The 17,694-nt window shown below is 47.7% G+C and overlaps 3 protein-coding genes across 5 annotated transcripts; 1 reads left to right on the forward strand and 2 right to left on the reverse strand.

The window, feature by feature from the left end:
• LOC8057656 (B3 domain-containing protein Os03g0184500) lies at positions 5,062 to 7,066 on the forward strand. The gene is made up of 6 exons (XM_002465697.2): positions 5,062 to 5,343; positions 5,456 to 5,557; positions 6,086 to 6,117; positions 6,219 to 6,393; positions 6,489 to 6,695; positions 6,782 to 7,066. Exons 1-6 carry the CDS (start codon positions 5,191 to 5,193, stop codon positions 6,830 to 6,832), a joined length of 720 nt encoding a protein of 239 aa, XP_002465742.1. The 5' UTR covers positions 5,062 to 5,190; the 3' UTR covers positions 6,833 to 7,066.
• LOC8082003 (probable LRR receptor-like serine/threonine-protein kinase At1g51810) lies at positions 7,190 to 9,775 on the reverse strand. 2 transcript variants are annotated; one of them, XM_021460693.1, is made up of 8 exons: positions 9,019 to 9,730; positions 8,453 to 8,916; positions 8,176 to 8,311; positions 7,932 to 8,003; positions 7,774 to 7,842; positions 7,617 to 7,688; positions 7,471 to 7,542; positions 7,190 to 7,388 (listed from the first exon to the last, which is right to left on the reverse strand). In XM_021460693.1, the coding sequence occupies exons 1-8, from the start codon at positions 9,684 to 9,686 to the stop codon at positions 7,364 to 7,366; spliced, it is 1,578 nt and encodes a 525-aa protein (XP_021316368.1). In that variant the 5' UTR covers positions 9,687 to 9,730; the 3' UTR covers positions 7,190 to 7,363. The 2 variants fall into 2 exon arrangements, 1 of the variants encoding a protein (XP_021316368.1); XR_002452902.1 differs by lacking the exons at positions 7,190 to 7,388; positions 7,471 to 7,542; positions 7,617 to 7,688 and having other exon boundaries at positions 7,777 to 7,842; positions 8,176 to 8,328; positions 9,019 to 9,775.
• On the reverse strand, positions 12,567 to 17,430 carry LOC8057657 (UDP-glucuronate:xylan alpha-glucuronosyltransferase 2). 2 transcript variants are annotated; one of them, XM_002468335.2, is made up of 3 exons: positions 16,983 to 17,430; positions 16,263 to 16,887; positions 12,567 to 13,990 (listed from the first exon to the last, which is right to left on the reverse strand). In XM_002468335.2, exons 1-3 carry the CDS (start codon positions 17,223 to 17,225, stop codon positions 13,041 to 13,043), a joined length of 1,818 nt encoding a protein of 605 aa, XP_002468380.1. In that variant the 5' UTR covers positions 17,226 to 17,430; the 3' UTR covers positions 12,567 to 13,040. The 2 variants fall into 2 exon arrangements, with proteins under 2 accessions (XP_002468380.1, XP_021306838.1); XM_021451163.1 differs by having other exon boundaries at positions 16,978 to 17,104.

Below are 17,694 nucleotides of genomic sequence, written 5' to 3' on the forward strand. Positions count from 1 at the left end.
TCGCAAACAACTGGTTACTCAAGGGTTAAATACTAAATAGTTTTGGGTCTTGCTGATATCGATTAGCAAGCAATCTCATAAATGAGATTATTAAAACCAAGTAACCAAGGAGCATACTACCTAAGGGCGGCTCCAATACCCATAATTTCTGTACCACAATGAATATGTATTGCTTACACTAAAATATCTAGTTCTATCAGTCAGTTCTTTTTGTTTTGGAAAAAAAATGTTCTTGGAATACCTTGATGTAGAATCCTAGGAGCGCCACTGTTTGTACCCTATTAGTCTATGTAACGTAGTCTATAAGGTGATAGCAAAACTACTCACAAATAGGCTGAAGATTATTTTACCAGACATCGTCAGTGAACAGCAATGTGCCTTTGTGCCGGGACAATTGATCACTGATAACATTGTTTTGGCTTATGAAGGTGTGCATGATATTAATAATAGGAAAAAAGGAAAATCTGGTCTCTGTGCGGTGAAATTAGATATGCATAAAGCATATGATAGAGCTAAATGGAGATTTTTGGAGGTTATATTTGTTTTTTCTTTGTCATGCCTCATTAGCTAAGAGGTCAATTTTATCAGTTTTGTATTTGTATTTAAAATTACCAAGCTTTATCTAGTGAATCTGATCGCATGAAAGATCACTAACCTGCTCTTCTAGAGTTCCATGGTTTTGGCATAAAGATTTATATCGCAGTACCTGACATGTAGTAGTGGTTTAGAAGCATTTATTAGCATGAATAATTGAGTTTCTGCAACTAAAAAGCAAACTGAATGCAAGAAATACCTCATCTTTTTTGAGAATAAATCCCCATGCAATCCAATACATGTATTCCATCAAACAGTTTCAGACTTTAACTGCATTCAACAAGCGATTTAGGATTAATTTGTCAGAATGAGGGTATTTCCATTTTATTTTGTCCCAAAAGAGCATAAAGTAGGAAATTCAGTATAACGGTCAGAATAGAATATGTTTTTGTTTTATCATTGAAGCAACATTGCACATTAGATTATTTGGTCAAAGTAAAATTGAAATGTAATAGTGAACAAAACCAATGAGTATGATAGGGGAACTGGAAAAATTACTGGCTTTGGATAGCTGACGTCCAAACATGAATTGAATAGAACTACACTAATTCAGAAGGCTAGTGCCCAGACAAACATTTTTTTATGCCACCAAAGCATTCAGACAACACCTCTTGTACTATAGGATTTGAATTTTGCATGTTTCATAAAACACTGTTTTTGTAATTTAGAGAACTACGCTCCATGATGAAGTCAAGAAGGTAAGAATTGGCAATGATCTTTTTACCTGGTGCACGCGGTGGCCTTTTTTTAGTTAGCAGGCGATGAAGGTACCTACAATGCAGTACAGACAACATAATTTGCATGAGACATAACTCTACATGTCTTTCTTTTAATCGAGATTAAATAATTATTTGCCTTTAGTTTTATGATGAAGGCATAATTAACTGCAAAATAAAAGGGTGCATGAAAAATTACAGAGCTGAATTTGGAAGCTTGCATCATCATCACTGGTTGGCTATTAATATGAAACGTTACTATCAAGGATCTTATAGACATGCTTTCCAGCAGTCAACAAACTCTTTTTTGTCATTCGAACAACTAAGTCATCTAGAGAATTCTTATTTGTTCAGCAAACCTCAATGTAGTACTTTACAAAACTTGCAGCAAACTATTATTCTTGCAGCAAACTGTGTAAAGAATAAACAAAGATCAATCTTGAGAAGTCTATAACTCCTAATTGACTCATCTAAATTATGAAATGTGAGTATAAAACTCTTTGGAAGCATAAGAAAATTAACTATAATTCTCTAATACATTGTATCACAATATTCAGAATGTAACAACCCCAAATAATAGATCTTATTTATATTGTACAGTACCTTGACAGTACAAAACTGGCAATTTGTAAGAACAAATCTACCAAACCTTATATGTTCTAAAAACATGAAATTTCATGAGGTAAGAGGTCTCTAAATCACCTACAACTTTTGTATTATCTCTTTTTATAGGAAAAATTATTTGATTTAAAAAATTGTCACCCAATTCAGAACAAGATCTATAATTTCAGACTGCAGGGTAGGTGCAAACTTAACCAATCCAGCAAACTAATATGTTTCATTTTACCTAGGCGAGGAAGTCATCATTTACCCAGGCCAGAACTCATCTAAAACAAGGCCAAATAGAGGTGTTAAGCCATGGGTTTTTATCTTGTAGGGATAAAACAAAATTCTATGCTGAGTAGCTCACCTGCCCCTCTCCTCCCCCCTTCTTCACAACCATCTCGCCTTTGATTTATTGCATCTCCTATCAATTTACAATGGAGAGCACATTGCAATGATCAGGTAAGCAAAACATAAGAAATATTGCACCAAAGGTTCAGTGAAGGTATACATACTACCCCACCTAAAGTTTGGAACGGAGTAAAATAGTAGAACATCGATTCTGAAGTGTATCTCGATCAGCTGATTATTTCAGATAGTGCATGCCTTCAAGGATGAGCCATAGCCGTAGCAATAAGAAGAATTCTAGGGCTATGGTCTGAAACTGGAACTCTCCTTCAGGAGGGCAATGGCAGATAATGAGTCATCTCTGAGCACCTGTATGTTGTTCGAGAACAAGAATGACAGGAGGACAATGACGCCACTACCAAAGATCCCATTGTCGCTCTTACCCCAGGTCAGAGGAGATCGCTGCCAGATCCTGGCCGCCATTGCTGGATGAGGGCGCGAGGCAACGACGGTGACGACAACACGTCTCCTTCTTGTTCAATTCCCGAACTTCAGATTCGCCGTCCCCACTCTCGATCTTGTTCAGGCCTCTACCATCGCAGTGGCGGCCGATTTCATGAATAACGAAAAAGGCAAACCGGCAGTCAGGGCACGGCCACCGGGCTCGCTGCGGCGTAAGCCCAGCTCGCGGTGGGCGGGGCGCGGCCACCGGCACCGGCGAGCAGGGCGTGTCGCGGGCACCGGCAGGCGGGGCGTGCCGCGGGCACCGGAAGGCGGGGCGTGCCGCGGGCTTCGCTGCGGCCTCCAGCAACTCGCGGTGGGCGGGGCGCGGCCGCTCGGGCACCGGCGGGCGGGGCGCGCCGCGGCCACCGGCTTCGCTGCGGCCTCCCGCAGCTCGCGGTGGGCGGGGCGCGGCCGCTCGGGCACCGAGCTCGCGGCGCGGGGCGTGGCCAACGGCGTGAGCGCGGGTTCGCGGCGGGCGAGGCGCGGACACCGGAGGTTCGCGACACCGGAGGTTCGCGAAACCACCGTGGGTTCGCGGCGGGCTTCTGGAGGCGTACACCGGAGATCGAGAGGAGGGAGATAATTGCGTGTGTTTCCTATTAGGCCAGTAATCCATTTCAATGCACTGTTTCCAAAACAAATCTGCTGACAGAGCATCAATGAAACGAACAATGAAACAACCTCCACAATACATGAGTTTCACCTTGATGTTTCCTAGGCTGGGCAAAGCATTTAATTACTACAAATGATTGGATCACATGCAAGATGGTGAAACGATTTAGTCCTCAGTGGGGATTTCATCCTGTTTCACCGCTTGAAAAACAACGCCAGCAGAGTACTTCCTTCTCTCTCCTCTTCGTTTCATGCAAAAAGTGCAGTTTTGCTGACATGGCGCTCTAATAAATGTGCATGACATCCTGGTAAAACCCCCACTGAGACTGGCCTTAGAGCCGCGGGTTGCAGGTGCGGAGCGGGCGGACGAAAAGTTTCGCGTCGCAAGTGCGGAGTGGGTAGAACGAAAATTTTTGCTGTACCAAAAAGATGTCTACCTTCTACTCTTTTTAGTTGTAGGAGATTGTTAGAGAGTAGAGACAGACAAGGACCACCCTGTAAGCCTTGACCCTGATAAGATGGGATGACTTGACAATGCCAAGTCCCCGGTGTCGACAAACGGATAACTACTCATATATCACGTTCACGTACGCGGGGCTCCGATCCGATCCACTCTTTCTTTTGACTTCTTGGTTGGCAGGCGCTGTCTTGATTTTTTTTTGTCTACATTTGTGATAAGCTTCCGATTTGTGTAATATTATGTGAACAAGAATACAACCAAAATAAGCTCTCTGCTAAATCGCGTTTATTTACCAACAGGCTACGTTGCATACTCTACCACCGGCCACAACGAGCTTGAACTCCCCAAGTGGAGTGCCCAACTACTTCCCAAAAAAAAAAATCAAACACAAATTCAGTCATTCAGATAGTGGGAGACGGAGAGGGAGAGGGTGATTAACGCAGTTAGCAACTGAGCAGAGTAAACAGTCTTTTAATCCTTTGCACCACATCTTTGCTTTGTACCGGTTTTGATCCCCAAATCATCAAGATCTTGATTGCACAGGAAGCAAGCAAAAGGAAAAAAAAAAAAAGGAAGCGAGCGAGCGATTAAAGCACAAAACTAGACTTGGAACTGAGGAAAATTCAGATCGGAGCTCTCAAGAATCCCCAAATCTTGGAGAGTCCCAAATTGTAAGTCATTCCAAGAATCTTGGAGAGTCAAACTTTTCTAAGTTTGACTAAATTTATATTATGATACGAACTAAGTATCATTAGATTTTTTTTTCTTAATTATATTTTCATAGTATACTCACTTTACGTTACAAATCTTAGTATTTTTATTTATAATTTTGGTCAAACGTAAAAATGCTTTGACTCACCGAGATTTGCGATGGATGGAGGGAGTATATCTTTGCCCCACGTTCAGCCCAAATGCTCATCTTTCCCCCCACGTTCTTCGCAGTCGGCCCAAACAGGCTCGTAAGAGTAGTTGGGCTGAGCGTGCCTCCGTATGGGCCGGCAAACGAAATCCTCCTTTCACGGCCTTTTCTCCCCACCTTTATGGCTTTATCACCGAGGAACACGGACACAAAACAATTTTCCGTGTGTTTCCCCCATGCGGCCACGGCCCACGCCTTTGTGCGTCAGAATTTACCGTTCCACCACCCCACGTCCCGTCTCCAACGGTCGATTTCCTCCCTTCTCTGCCGGTTGCCCTGCCTTCAAAACCCACCACACGTCGCCTCCCCTTAAACCCTCCTCCCCAACCCCTCTAGTCCAAGTCCACTTCTGTCTCCCTCCGCGTACGGCACACCTGATCCCCCACTTCATTCATTGAAGAGGCCGAGTCGGGGGAGGAAGGGGGCAGGGGGAGATGGTGACGGCGGCCGCGGAGACGATGGGGATGTCGCCGTACGAGGCGGCGAGGGAGCGGAATGTGCAGGAGAACAAGCGCAAGATGGAGGCGCTCAACCTGCGCCACCTCTCCGCCGTCATCAAGGAGGCACCCAAGACCCCTTCCCCTCTGGTCTGATGCGGCTGCCTTCCTTCCTTCGTTCGTTCGTCTTCGCCTGCCGTTTGTCTGACTGGCCCTTTGTTTTGTTTTGTTTTGTTTTGTTTTTGTTTTTGCGGCGGAGCAGAAGCCCAAGAGGCGCAGGATCATCGAGAACGCGGTCGTGGTTCCCTCGCCTCCTAGGAGGTCCCGCCGGCTTGCGCAACTCCCTGAGGTCAAGTACGCAGAGGTATCTGTTCTGTCCTCTTTTGCCTGCTCCGTTTTCTTTTTGCGGGTCAAATGAATGCACATAGTATTATTTCGTTATTTTTAGTTATTACTTCCAGACGTGTTTCTGTTGCTGCTCATTTGCTCAGCATGGTAGTTTCTTATTTCCGGCTCAAGGCTTCCCATTTCTTTCCACCGGAAACAGAGCAACATTTTATTTCTCCGCTCTTATTAAATTGAAACATTTGTGGTGTGTACCAAGTTGCCAACCCATGTAGTGTAACTGTGTAAGCACAATCTGTTCACTGTACCGATAGTTTTTGAATTTTTTCCAAGATTTATGTGTCGCAACAGATTGTTTTCTTTCCTTTATAATAAAATCGTTTCAAAAGGCATTTCTTTATAAATGTTTCTTCTAACAACCATCCTGTAATGTAACATGGCACAATAAAGAACATTACATCGTGCCGTTTTGCCTAGCATCCATGTCATGAACTCATCATCAATTTCAACCATTTCTTTTTTACTGACAAGTTGTATTTACCAACAGATAGCACCACACACTGCAGAAAGAATGACAAGGTATGTGGATATTTGCTAGCGGTAGCGGCCTAGTATGACCGATCATAGGAGCTATAACATATGGTCTGCTCAACAATCCTTTTCTTCCGTTTCTTCCATAGATCTCCTAGAAAACCAGCTGACCTCATCTACTTGGCAAGAAGCGGAACAGTTTCCATGAAAGCTAGGTTGGAGGCAACAAGAAAGGCCGAGGAGCTAGAATCACAACTTGACCCTGACATCCCATCCTTTGTGAAGGCAATGTTGCATTCACATGTGGTTCGAGGTTTTTGGCTGGTGAGTTAGTGAATACTCATCTCTATGCAGTTTGCTCTCCAGAAACTTCTTAGCTCATTTCATGTTTTCTCTTTCTGTATGCATGCTCCTCCCAGCAACTTCCGTGCCATTTCTGTCACACTTACATGCCAAAGCAAGACTCCATTATCACCTTGGTGGATGAGAAGGGTGAAGAATTCGCCACCAACTACCTTGCCTACAAGAAAGGGCTAAGTGGCGGATGGGCTGGTTTTGCTCTATGCCATGGGATGCATGACGGAGATGCAGCTGTTTTTCAGTTGATTAAGCCCACGACCTTCAAGGTACTGAATAACTCGGAGCTCCAAGCATGTTTTTGTTTTTCTCTTTAGAATGTTCGGTGCTCATTCACAATGAATTCGTCTCCCAGGTGTATATCGTCCGAGCAGCTTCTGATGATGGCAGTGAGGTTGATGAGTGAGTCTGCATCACGCGACAGCTGTACTAAGTACTAACTTAGCAGGAGGTTTAGCAGGAGGTGGAAAGTGGGATTTGGGTATTTTTAGGCTTTATCTGTCAGGATTGCCCTAGTATGTGTTTTATCTGTATGTCTGTCGGTACTCGATGCTACTAGTGAGACTCCTAAGATGCAGAAGTCATAACTTGCAAAATGCATTATGAGCTATTTTCTGGCCACGGCATGTTGTTGTCCTAATGGAAGTTTCAGAAAATGCATGTCTCGTGACTATTCTTTCACCTAATACTTATACCTAAATTGATGCTTCTTGATGCAACATGCGCCAACATGTACAACAAAACTCTAAGAATAGGACAGAGATGGCGCAAAGGCATGCTAGATATGAAATCAATCTTTAGCTCTCATACATCAGACATCAATGTCATCCTACAACTTTTGAAGCCTTCAGTCCTCTCCCTTCATCATTGAACTGTATTTGCATGGGTGCAGCATCATGTTGAGGATAAGCATAAAGATATTTCCTCCTTGCCAGCCTCATTCAAATTTGTTCCCCTCAGTTCTGCAAGTTATTCATGCAAAACATATAGTCACAACTTATGACAAAGCAAAGAACCTAATAAATTTATCCACATTCTTGACACCTCAAATCAAGTCCAGCTTTGTTTTTCAGACCATCTGGTATCTTGCCCGTGAGATTGTTGTAGTTCAGGTATCTGCCATTTTTGAGAAAATGCATCAGGCAAAGAATGTACGGAGATATTATGAAAATGAGTTATCGAGTACTAACAGCTCCTTAAGATTGACTAGTTTTTCCATTGATGGTTTGATCGTTCCACTGAAATGATTGCTATCAAGGCGCCTTTTTCAAATGATGAAAAGCTTAGCATGGTTAGTAAAATCTGCAGAATGAATGTTCAAAACAAATCAAGTATGCTTGAGCTTACACGGCAGTTAAGGTGTGCATGCTGCTCAAGTCAGGTATGGGGCCTGAGAGATTGTTACCACTGAGATAGCTGTAGCCACAATTTACTAGGCATTATTAGAAGGATCGTCCATCCAGTCTGCTGATACCATTGAGAGATTAATTTTGTGTCTATCTTACATGGTTTTCATCCCTGTCAAATTTGCAATGCTGTCGGGAAGCGATCCTGAAAGACCATGATTTTTTAGATCCCTGTATTGCAGAAAATCGGTCATATGAACACAACAATGATCAACATTTTTCTAGCCTTTTGTTTTTATGCATTTGCTGAATTTAGCGCTTTTTATTGAGCAGACTCGATTTACACTTTGAACGCCATTGACATTCGATTGGATTCGGCTGTCATTGTAATCTGAATACTTACAGTGACAAGACGCGCATGGGTGACTCCTGGGAGCATTCCACCCCCGTCCATGAGTGTTTCTGTGGCAGGCAAGGGTCTCCAGCCCAGTCCGGTGGTAGGTTCTTGAGGCTGCTTGCGAGATCTTCCATTGCAACCACTGCACAAGGGAAAAGCCTAGAGCTTCTCATCGCCCAGACATTTTATCTCACAGACCGAACGCCACCGACACGGCTAATTAACTAGCTCAAATATATATTCAGTCGCCATTGACAGAAGCTCATGCGCAAAAAATGCATACCATCTCTAGTGGCAGTCCTGCCGCCGAGCGGGACAATCTGGTAGATCTCTCCGGCGTTGATGAGCGGGCCGACGGGCGACGTCTCGTTGGGCGTGAGCAGGATCTCCGTCTTCCCGGACAGCTGCATCATGCTGGAGTAGACCATGACGCCGGCCGCGGAGGCGTTGAGCCCCCGGAAGAATTCCTTGCCGTTGACGGCCACGTCGAAGACGCGCCAGCTGAAGGGGCTCGCCGAGCGCGAGTCCTGGAAGTAGAGCGCCACGTAGTAGGTCGCCGCCGGGAGCTCCGTCGTCGGCCACTGCACGGTGAGCTTCTTGCCCCTGCTGGTGGTGACCCCGGCCTTGAGCGCCTTGGCCGGCGGCTGGTTCCAGAAGTCGTCGGGCGAGATGTCGGAGTGGCTCTCCACCATGGGGTTGGCGTCCGCGAACGGCGCCCAGTACCGGTTGTACGGGTCATCTGGATAGCTAGAAATGCCAACCACGTCACGTCAGGATTCCCCGGCCGGCCGGCCGCCGGCGGCCTCACGCGCACAGCGAAGGGCGAAGGGGCGAAGGGGGCGGGCGTACCTGACGATGTCGCCCTTGCTGCCGAATCGGTTGCGCGCCACGGTGCTCATGACGAACCTGCCAAAGTCGGTGGTGTTGTACATGGAGTCGGCGAGGTCGATGACCTCGAGCGCGGAGATGAAGGGGCTGGACTTGGTGTCGGGGCGGCGCGCCAGGCACACGCTCATGGTCCTGCCCTGCCCCTGCGCCACCATCTCGAAGTAGGTGGACATGCCGTGCCGGTAGTTGTCCGTGGTGTTGACGGCGCTCCACAGGGTGCCGTCCACGATCTGGTCGAACACGGGGGGTTCCTTGCCGCCGTCGAAGCCGCCGTAGAAGTAGGTGGTGCGGACGAGGTAGCGCGTGCCCTTGACGACGGGGAGCTGGTAGCAGTACTTGCGCGCGGTGGCGTCAGGGAAGTAGCGCAGCGTGGCGAGCACGGGGAGGAGGTGGGGCTTGTTGATGGCGGAGGCGTTGCCGACGGCGGTGAAGCCCTCATCCTTGGCCCAATTGATGCTCCCTACCTGCACGTCCTTGCCCGACCCGCAGCTTATGTAGAACCCCTTGGCCTGTGGCACTGGCACGGCGGCCGGGGCGGGCGCCTGTTGGGAGGACGAGGACGGGAATAAGGTGACGACGACGACGACGGAGGCGAGGAAGAAGGGGAACGATGCGATCCGGCTTGGCATCGTAATGACATGCTAGGATCCGGAGGAGGACGATGGAGCACCCGCGAAGGGGAGGCTCCGCTCCGAAGGAGAAGACGCGAAGAAAGGGGGGCCAGCCAGGGATGCCAGAAATGTTTATGGGTTGGCCCCCTGGCCGGGCGCCGCATGCATGCATGCATGGGCGCCGCGCATGGCAGGTAGGCAGCCTGCACGACGAGCGGAGGACGATGGCTGGTTTTGGTTTGTGCTCAAATATAGCAAGGTTGAAGGAGTGTACCCGGCGCTGGGTTCATCATCAGATCATCTGACAGCACACAACTGGCGTTCCGGCGACCCTTTTGACCGAACGGCGACGCGCGGTGAAGGGAAAATTATTTTTGCATGTGCTCCCACTCTCTCTACTATTAGATTCGCATTAAGAAGTGTGCAAACACACATCTCAATACGAATCTGCTTTGAGATGTGTGTTTGCACATTTTTCAATGTGAATCCAGTGGGAGAGAATGAGAAACATATGCCCCTTGAGGGAAAAAAAACTGCGTTCGTGAAGTGAAGTAGTACTCCATCGACGGAGAGGTACGGTATTTCGCCGGCCAACGGGAAACGCGACGACCGGCCGACGGGACAGAGGTTCATTGCCGCAAGCTGAGCAAATCTGTCCGTGCACTGCAAAGCCAGGCCCGAGTCGGCCCATCCGCCCATGGAAAAAAAATCTGGACTAGCGGTGCGTTTTGGGCCACCACCTGGGGCTGCCAGTGATAAAGACAAGGAAAAAGTTCACTTTAGGTCCTCAATTTTTATGAAAGTCTGATTTTCATCCCTGAACTCTAAAACCGGATAAAATACATCCCTTAACTTTTAAATCCGTGCACATTACATCCTTGACCTGGTTTTGAAAGCGGTTTTGTCTTTTTTTATTTATTTTGGCTGAATTTTTTGAAAAATTACAATAAATCACATAAAAATCATAAATAGAAAACTCAATTTTGTTGGACTTCACATGAGTACATCTACACATTGAGTATATAATATAGTATGTTTTAGTACAAATTTTTTTATGCGGCTTTAGATTTATGCTTTTCTATAATTAATTAGACTAATTATAGCTATAGTTTCTATGGTCCAATTGTGATAAAAATTATATAGTGGGCTAATTATTCTATGATTGAGTTGTAGTAAAAATTTCATACTCATTGGATCATGTATTACTTAGTTATAGATTTATTCAAGTTTATGCTTGTTAAATATTAATAAATCTATAACTAAGTTATACATGATCTAATGAGTATGAAATTTTTACCATAGTTTAAACATATAAATAATTAGCACAACATAAAAAATTCACCACAATTGGGCCATACAACATATAGCTATGAATTATTCGAATTAATTATAGAAAAACATAGATCTAAAGCTACAACAAAAAAATTTGTACTAAAGCATACTATATTATATGTTCAATGTGTAGATCTACTTAACTGGAGTCCAACAAAATCATATTTACTATTTTATGAATTTTATGTGATTTACTATAATTTTACAAATATTCAACGGAAATAAATAAAAATGGAAAAGACAAAACTGCCTTCAAAACCGCTCATAACCATGTCAGGGACGTAATATGCATGGTTTTAAAAGTTAAAGAATGTATTTTATCCGGTTTTGAAGTTCATGAATGAAAAATAGACTTTCGCGAAAATTGAGGGACCTAAAGTGGACTTCTTCCTAAAGACAAGGACAAGTCCGATCCAATTCGAACGGGAGGTCCAATTGTTTTCTTTTGGTTGAAAGTAAAGTCCAGTTGAGATCAAAGATGAAAAAAAATAACATTCCAACGACCAAATAATCTCACAAGTTCACACTAGTTTTTGAAAACTAGTTTTTTTAATTGTCTTGAAAGGTTCGTGCATGTTGGCAAATCTAGATGGACAAGTAGCGCCAACGTTGAAAGATCAAAATCTTCAAGCTCATGTCAAGTGTGCGGATCAGGTAGCAGTGGTGTAGGCCTATTCAATGACGGGTTTGTGCAAGTTTCATTATGTAGTTTCTAAACAAACCCATACAGCAACCGATTAGGCGGTATGGTTTTGATAGTTGGAGCGGTTTAAACCATGGCTTTTGTCATTGAGCACCACCACTGCAGGTACTACTCGAACATCCACCCCGACATGGGCATCCTGTGCTTGATGTTGTCGAATTAGTTGGTAGGCACCTCAGGCGGCTACAACCCTAATTGGCCACCTCGACCTCCTTTGGGTCCGCCTCGTGCAGTGCATCCCAATGTCTGGCTTGGCTGATTTTGGCGACAATAACAACCCCTTCCTCGATGGCTCCACGTGTTTCTTCTTCTTTTTCCCAAATTTTGGCGATAACATCCATTGCGGCTTCGTTTCTTTTTTCTTTTTCCAAATTCTGGTGATAACCTCCATTGCGGCTTTGCTTCCTTCGTTTTCTTTTGTCCCCTGGATGTGCTCTCCCCTCTACGACTTCACGCCACACCGCCACTGTCAGATGCTGCTCACCCAACCCACATGAGCTGCTTGCCGTTATCGTCCAGCTGCCCATCGTGCAAGTCACCTGTGCTTTCTAGCAGGTTCAGCGGGTTTCCCAACGGGTTGATCCAACCCGTTTGGAACCAGCTTTGCGGGTCAGTTCGGGTTGGTTTGACGGTCCAAGCGGTTTCAAACCAAACCATGAACATGCCTAGTGCAGCTAGAGGAACTAATTCGCTCTAGTTGGCATATGTATCTAAACACAGAAGCGATTAGGATGTGTGGTACAAGAATTGTTATAGAAGCTGGTGGAAAGGTTGGCATGACTAAACGTAGAAGGGAGACCTAACGTGAAAGAGTACAAAGAAGATAATGGGATTTTTTTTTTAGGAAATAGGAGGGGTTGAGGGACCTCTACTGAAAATTTATTAAAAAAACATAACCAAGAAGATTACAGAGAAAAGACACTGGAAGTTGAACCTCAAAGAAGGCGCATGGCCAAGTCCAATGATTTAGCCCTACCCAAATTTGATCCTAGGTACAGTTTTGCAGACATCTGACTTGACACGACCACACCTAGCTCGAAACTCGAACTGAGCTTATTCATTATTCCACCAATGAGAAACCAACCAATCCAATTAAGCTGTGCATACTCCCCTGGCCGGCTGGCCCCTTCATGTGTGTGTAAGTATGAACAATGAGCGAAAAATTAAAGTAACCCACGAACCAACAAAATGTGGCGAAACGATGGAGCTCGATGAGGTGCCTAGCTATCTCGCTCTCAGCTACGACGTGTACGCGTATGTACCAGCAGGCGCGATGGAGGTACGTAGTCGATCATCATCATCATTATACATGAGAGACAAGAACGAAATAAAGTGGATCAGTCCCATTTCCTTGGGTCCGTGATGTTGATCTTCCAGTGCTGGTCGGCGTACCCGACCTCCTCGGCGACGTGCCTGTCCCATGCGATCTCCACCTTCCTCCGCTCGGAGAGGCGGCATGGCCCGCGCATGGTCTCCCCCATCTGGTCGTACACCTGCCACCAGCGCCTGTGCGCCTCGTCGCTGGCGTACACCCGCTGGTCCGCCACGTTCCAGTTGCAGTCGTAGTCCCTGTAGCACGTCCATGGCTTCATCCCCAGGTAGTGGATGGACCACACCTCGGCCGGGTCCGCCCGGAACATCCGCTCCTTGAGCGCGCGCTCCCCGGTGGTGTTTGCCCAGAAGTTCTTGAGGTAGTTCACCCGCCGCGGCAGCCGGTGCCACCACACGAACACCTCGTTCAGGAACCCCTGGTCGCCGCCGTTGTACGACCGGATGGTCCGGCGGTCCCGGATCAGCGCGTCGAACGTGCACGCCGACGGCTCGATCACCATCACACCGGAGTTGAAGAGGGACCCGTCGTTGCCCACCGCCGTGAGCTGCGGGAACGCGAACAGCGCGTCCAGGCTGCGGAGCACCAGGATGTCGGCGTCCACGAACACCACGCGGTCGTAGTCGGTCAGCTGCCACAGCCGGAACTTGCTGTAGTTGTACTCGTTGTAGGTGCCCCGCGCCGCGCGCGGGTTGCGGATCCGCTTGATCCGGCGAGGCGTCCACCCGGCCGCCGTCAGCGCCCGGAGCGCCGGCTTCGACACCGTGTGGTCGTGGAGGAGGATCAGGTCCCGGGTGGACCCCGAGCGCCGGATGCTCTGCGCCAGCACGATCGCGCCGCACAGGTACGTGTCCGACGAGTGCAGCACCGTCGCGTACGCCTCACGCCGGGGACGCCCGCCCGACCACGACGGCGACGTCGCCAGCTCCGACGACGCGTTGAACACCTCCTGGATCCCTGTAGTGCAGCATACACAGGGGCACGTGCTTGTTTAGTTTAATTTTTTCTTGTATGAGCCAGAATCTCCTCATCATCAAATAAATAATCATGCATGCATGCGTTGCTGACGAGCATAAGAAAACAGGATATCGATCGATGTATTTCCCTCACTCCAATCATGCATCATTTTTCCTATGAATCTCCTTATCAAACAAGACAAATCGTACAAGCAAGTTTCTTTAATTATTGTTGTTTTAAAGAAGAAGCTGTTAATCATGCTAGCTGTGGCTGTGTGATAGAGATTGGTACTAACACCTTGCAAACACTATCTATACTTTTTATTTCTTTCGCGGAAAAAAAATTAAAACCCCTCGCTTTATAATATAGCAATCGCTAGACAGTTCAGTTGTAAAACATATATGTCACCAAATGACAGCATACGTACGTTGATCTATCTATCCAGCGAAGCGTAGCTCCCCCAAAAGAAAGTTGTGCTGGTGGATAGACTGAAGTGTTCGTCAAGTCAAAACGACCAAACTAAATAAAGAGAGACGGCATACATGTATCGACCAACGCAAGTAACCACGAATATAATAGATCGATAAAACTTTATTTGCGGCGTGCGTTTTGCGCGTAGGTTGGTGATCCACCTCCACCTGGCAGAATGCAGTAGCATGCAATGCAAGTATCACTAGGCACACCGCGCCGCACGCCGCCGCGTGCGTGCGTCCCCAAAGGCCAAAGTCCCAAAGCCGGCGAGACCCAGAGAGAGAGAGAGCAGAGCCCTGCCCGACCGGTGCAGCTCACCAACCGAATCTAGTTCAATCAGTCGTGTCGATGTATTCGCCGTGCCATCATGCACCGTGTATGTGTGTGCTCGATTGATCGGTCGATCAGACGGGTGGAGGTGAAAGGCCTCCAGCAGAGCGTTAGGTAAAGACCCAGTACCTCCCCGGTATTAATTATTATTATTATTATTATTATTATTATTATTATTATTATTATTATTATTATTATTATTATTATTATTATTATTATTATTATTATTATTATTATTATTATTATTATTATTATTATTTTATATGCATTTCATTATTTCAATGAACATTTGTTATCTCTGACTTAGTTATCTGGCGTCCTCCTGTCAGGTTCTTGCAGGAGCTGAAATTGGTGGTTTGGAAGGCTCACAACTAGGCCTAGCAGTAGCAGCTATGTGCTTATCGCAAGGACACTAGGACAGGTTTATCTTGGGGCTCTGCTTTGGATGACACTAGTGACACTGATAGATCCATCATTACCTCCGGCTTTGGTATACGAAACCTTTTTCCTTTTGTTCGTAGCCACCAAGATTTTCCAAGTTGGTAAGAATGGGGGGTTCTAGTAATTAAATATTTTTTCCTTTAACAAAATAAAGGAGACCGTTGAGTGCTGGTGAGAATGGATGCCTGAATTATTATCATGAGCTTTTAGCTTTGATCGTGTCCTTTTGCCACACATCTATCCCCCGACCAGAGATTCTACACCCCAATTACATCGCCCGTCCCTACTGATCATATATGCCCAGATAAGCAAGCATATTCTAACTTATTAGCTTGATGATTATGTATGTGCTGTATGTATAGCACGCTTTAACATAATTCCATTAGGTGGCACGTTATGTCCCTAACACACACAGTGTTGTAGCACATGCATGTTCTCGACATTATTTATGCTATGCTCTCTTATATCCTCTCACTATCAATAATGAATAATATACGTGGATTTAATTTATTCTCACGAATTAACAGAAGCGACACTAATTGCTTTTCTTAGTATTACTTCTCTTTGAACGAATTCCCATCATCAGTATAATAAAGATGTTAGTGGTCAAGTCAAACCAGTAGTGCACTATATTATGTAAAAGGTACTATACGCATTTTTCTTCTTTTTTCCCTTGAACAAATCGCAAGTATATATTTTTTGAATGAACAATCGCAAGTATATATGTCGATGCATGATATCTCAGTCTTCTTTTAATTTCTAGATAGATCACACCATGACCATGCATGTCGGTGCTGAGAATAATTCTATGAGATGATCGGTCTCAGCTCTCACGCATAGTATCAATCTTGTTCGTATGTAATGCTGGTGCTACGCCTAGCATGTTAGTTAGCACAGTACAGGTGCAACTACACATGCTTGTCTAAATTGGATTGCATGCAGTGCAATGCAACTGTGCAAGTGTAAGCATGAAGCAGAGGTCATGGAGAGACTGATAGATTGAGCATGCATGAAGTAGACGGAAACGCACCTCCTGCTCCCCAGAGCGGCATGGCGAGGTTGCAGGAGCCCACGGGCAGGCGGAGCTTCTCCTCCAGGCGCTGCACGTCGACTCTGTACATGTACCAGTCCCCCTCCCGTCCCACCGCCTCGTCGCAGCGGAACAGGTCCATCATGGGCTCGCACTGGCTCCGCAGCACCACGCGCACGGCCCCGGCGCCGGCCCCGTTGCGCCGGCCCTTCCGTGCCGCCACCTGCGCCGCCACCAGGTGCACCTGCAGCCTGAACACGTCGCGGTTCCACCCGGTCGCGCTGCGGTTGCACGGCAGCGACGCCACCACCACGTCCACGTCGCCGTACCGGGACCAGTCCGGCATGGGGAGCTCCGGGCAGGACGGGCCCTCGTCGTCCTCCTCCTCGTCGATCCACTCCGGGAACAGGTCCGACCACCGGAACGTCTCGGAGACGCGGTCGAAGTCCACGCGCACCGCGTCGCCCTCCACGCCCAGCGCCACCACCTCGTCGCGCCCGATGTTCACCAGGCCCATCCGAAGACGGCCACGGAGGTCGTCGAACATGGCCGGCGCGCGCCCCGCGTTCACGATCACGATGCGCTCCGCCGCCGCCGCCACCTTGTTCGCCGCCACGCCTCCCAGCTGCATGCATGCATGCAACCACAACGGCGCCGTCGTCGTCAGATCAAGGGCTCAAGGGAAATAAGCTCCGCGAGAGCTTGGTGGACTCACCTTACCTTCCGTGAGAGCTGGGTCGACGACGACGACGACGGCGCCGGCGGTGGGCAGGAGTCGCGGAAGGTGCAGCGGACGAGGGAGGTGGCGCCGCGGTCGAGGATGTCCGAGTACTTGGGGTGGAGGAGGAGCGCCAGGTAGGCGAAGAGGAAGAAGGCGAGGAACGCGGCGTTGAGCCTGACGATGACCGAGGCCCGCACCGCCGGGGACTTGCAGGCCGCTTCACCGGCGGTGGTCACCCCCATGCCGCGCGGCGCGCACTGTATCCGTATGCCGCTTCACCGGGCGTGTCGTCGTCGTTGTCGGGCGGCGTACGTACGTGCGTGCGCGCGGCGGCGTCGGTGGAGCGCTGGCTAGTGGCTAGGCGCTGCATGCGAGGGATTATATAGAGGGGTACAGCACGAGCACGGGCACGCGGGCGCACGCCGCACCCGCACGGCGTTGCTGCTACCTGGTCCTGGGCTCCTGGCGGGCGACGGATGGACCGGGTGGAATGGAATGGAAGAGCGGAGGGCCCGTACGTGTCCGAGTCCGTGTGAGTGCGCGGCCGGGACAGGGGTGCGACGGCGGCGGCCAATCAACGGTGGTTGGGCGTGGGGTGAGCTTGAAAGAACGGCTGTAACGAACGAGGGTCCACGTGCCAGATGGTTCATCTGGCCTGCCTGCTGTCACCTCAGTGATTAATTAATATTCTCGATCAGTCAGAGCTTAATT

The sequence above is a fragment of the Sorghum bicolor genome, chromosome 1 (assembly GCF_000003195.3).
Source record: "Sorghum bicolor cultivar BTx623 chromosome 1, Sorghum_bicolor_NCBIv3, whole genome shotgun sequence".
Lineage (NCBI taxonomy): Eukaryota > Viridiplantae > Streptophyta > Magnoliopsida > Poales > Poaceae > Sorghum > Sorghum bicolor.

Coding starts and splice junctions, on each gene's coding strand:
- LOC8082003 (XM_021460693.1), bottom strand. CDS start 9,686: ATGCCAAGCCGGATCGCATCGTTCCCCTTCTTCCTCGCCTCCGTCGTC. Junction 8,004..8,175: donor CCCATGCGCGTCTTGTCACT/GTAAGTATTCAG, acceptor TCTGCAATACAG/GGATCTAAAAAATCATGGTC. Junction 7,389..7,470: donor AAAGCTGGACTTGATTTGAG/GTGTCAAGAATG, acceptor AATAACTTGCAG/AACTGAGGGGAACAAATTTG.
- LOC8057656 (XM_002465697.2), top strand. CDS start 5,191: ATGGTGACGGCGGCCGCGGAGACGATGGGGATGTCGCCGTACGAGGCG. Junction 5,344..5,455: donor CCAAGACCCCTTCCCCTCTG/GTCTGATGCGGC, acceptor GCGGCGGAGCAG/AAGCCCAAGAGGCGCAGGAT. Junction 6,696..6,781: donor TTAAGCCCACGACCTTCAAG/GTACTGAATAAC, acceptor TTCGTCTCCCAG/GTGTATATCGTCCGAGCAGC.
- LOC8057657 (XM_002468335.2), bottom strand. CDS start 17,225: ATGGGGGTGACCACCGCCGGTGAAGCGGCCTGCAAGTCCCCGGCGGTG. Junction 16,888..16,982: donor CGACCCAGCTCTCACGGAAG/GTAAGGTGAGTC, acceptor GCATGCATGCAG/CTGGGAGGCGTGGCGGCGAA. Junction 13,991..16,262: donor GCCGCTCTGGGGAGCAGGAG/GTGCGTTTCCGT, acceptor GCTGCACTACAG/GGATCCAGGAGGTGTTCAAC.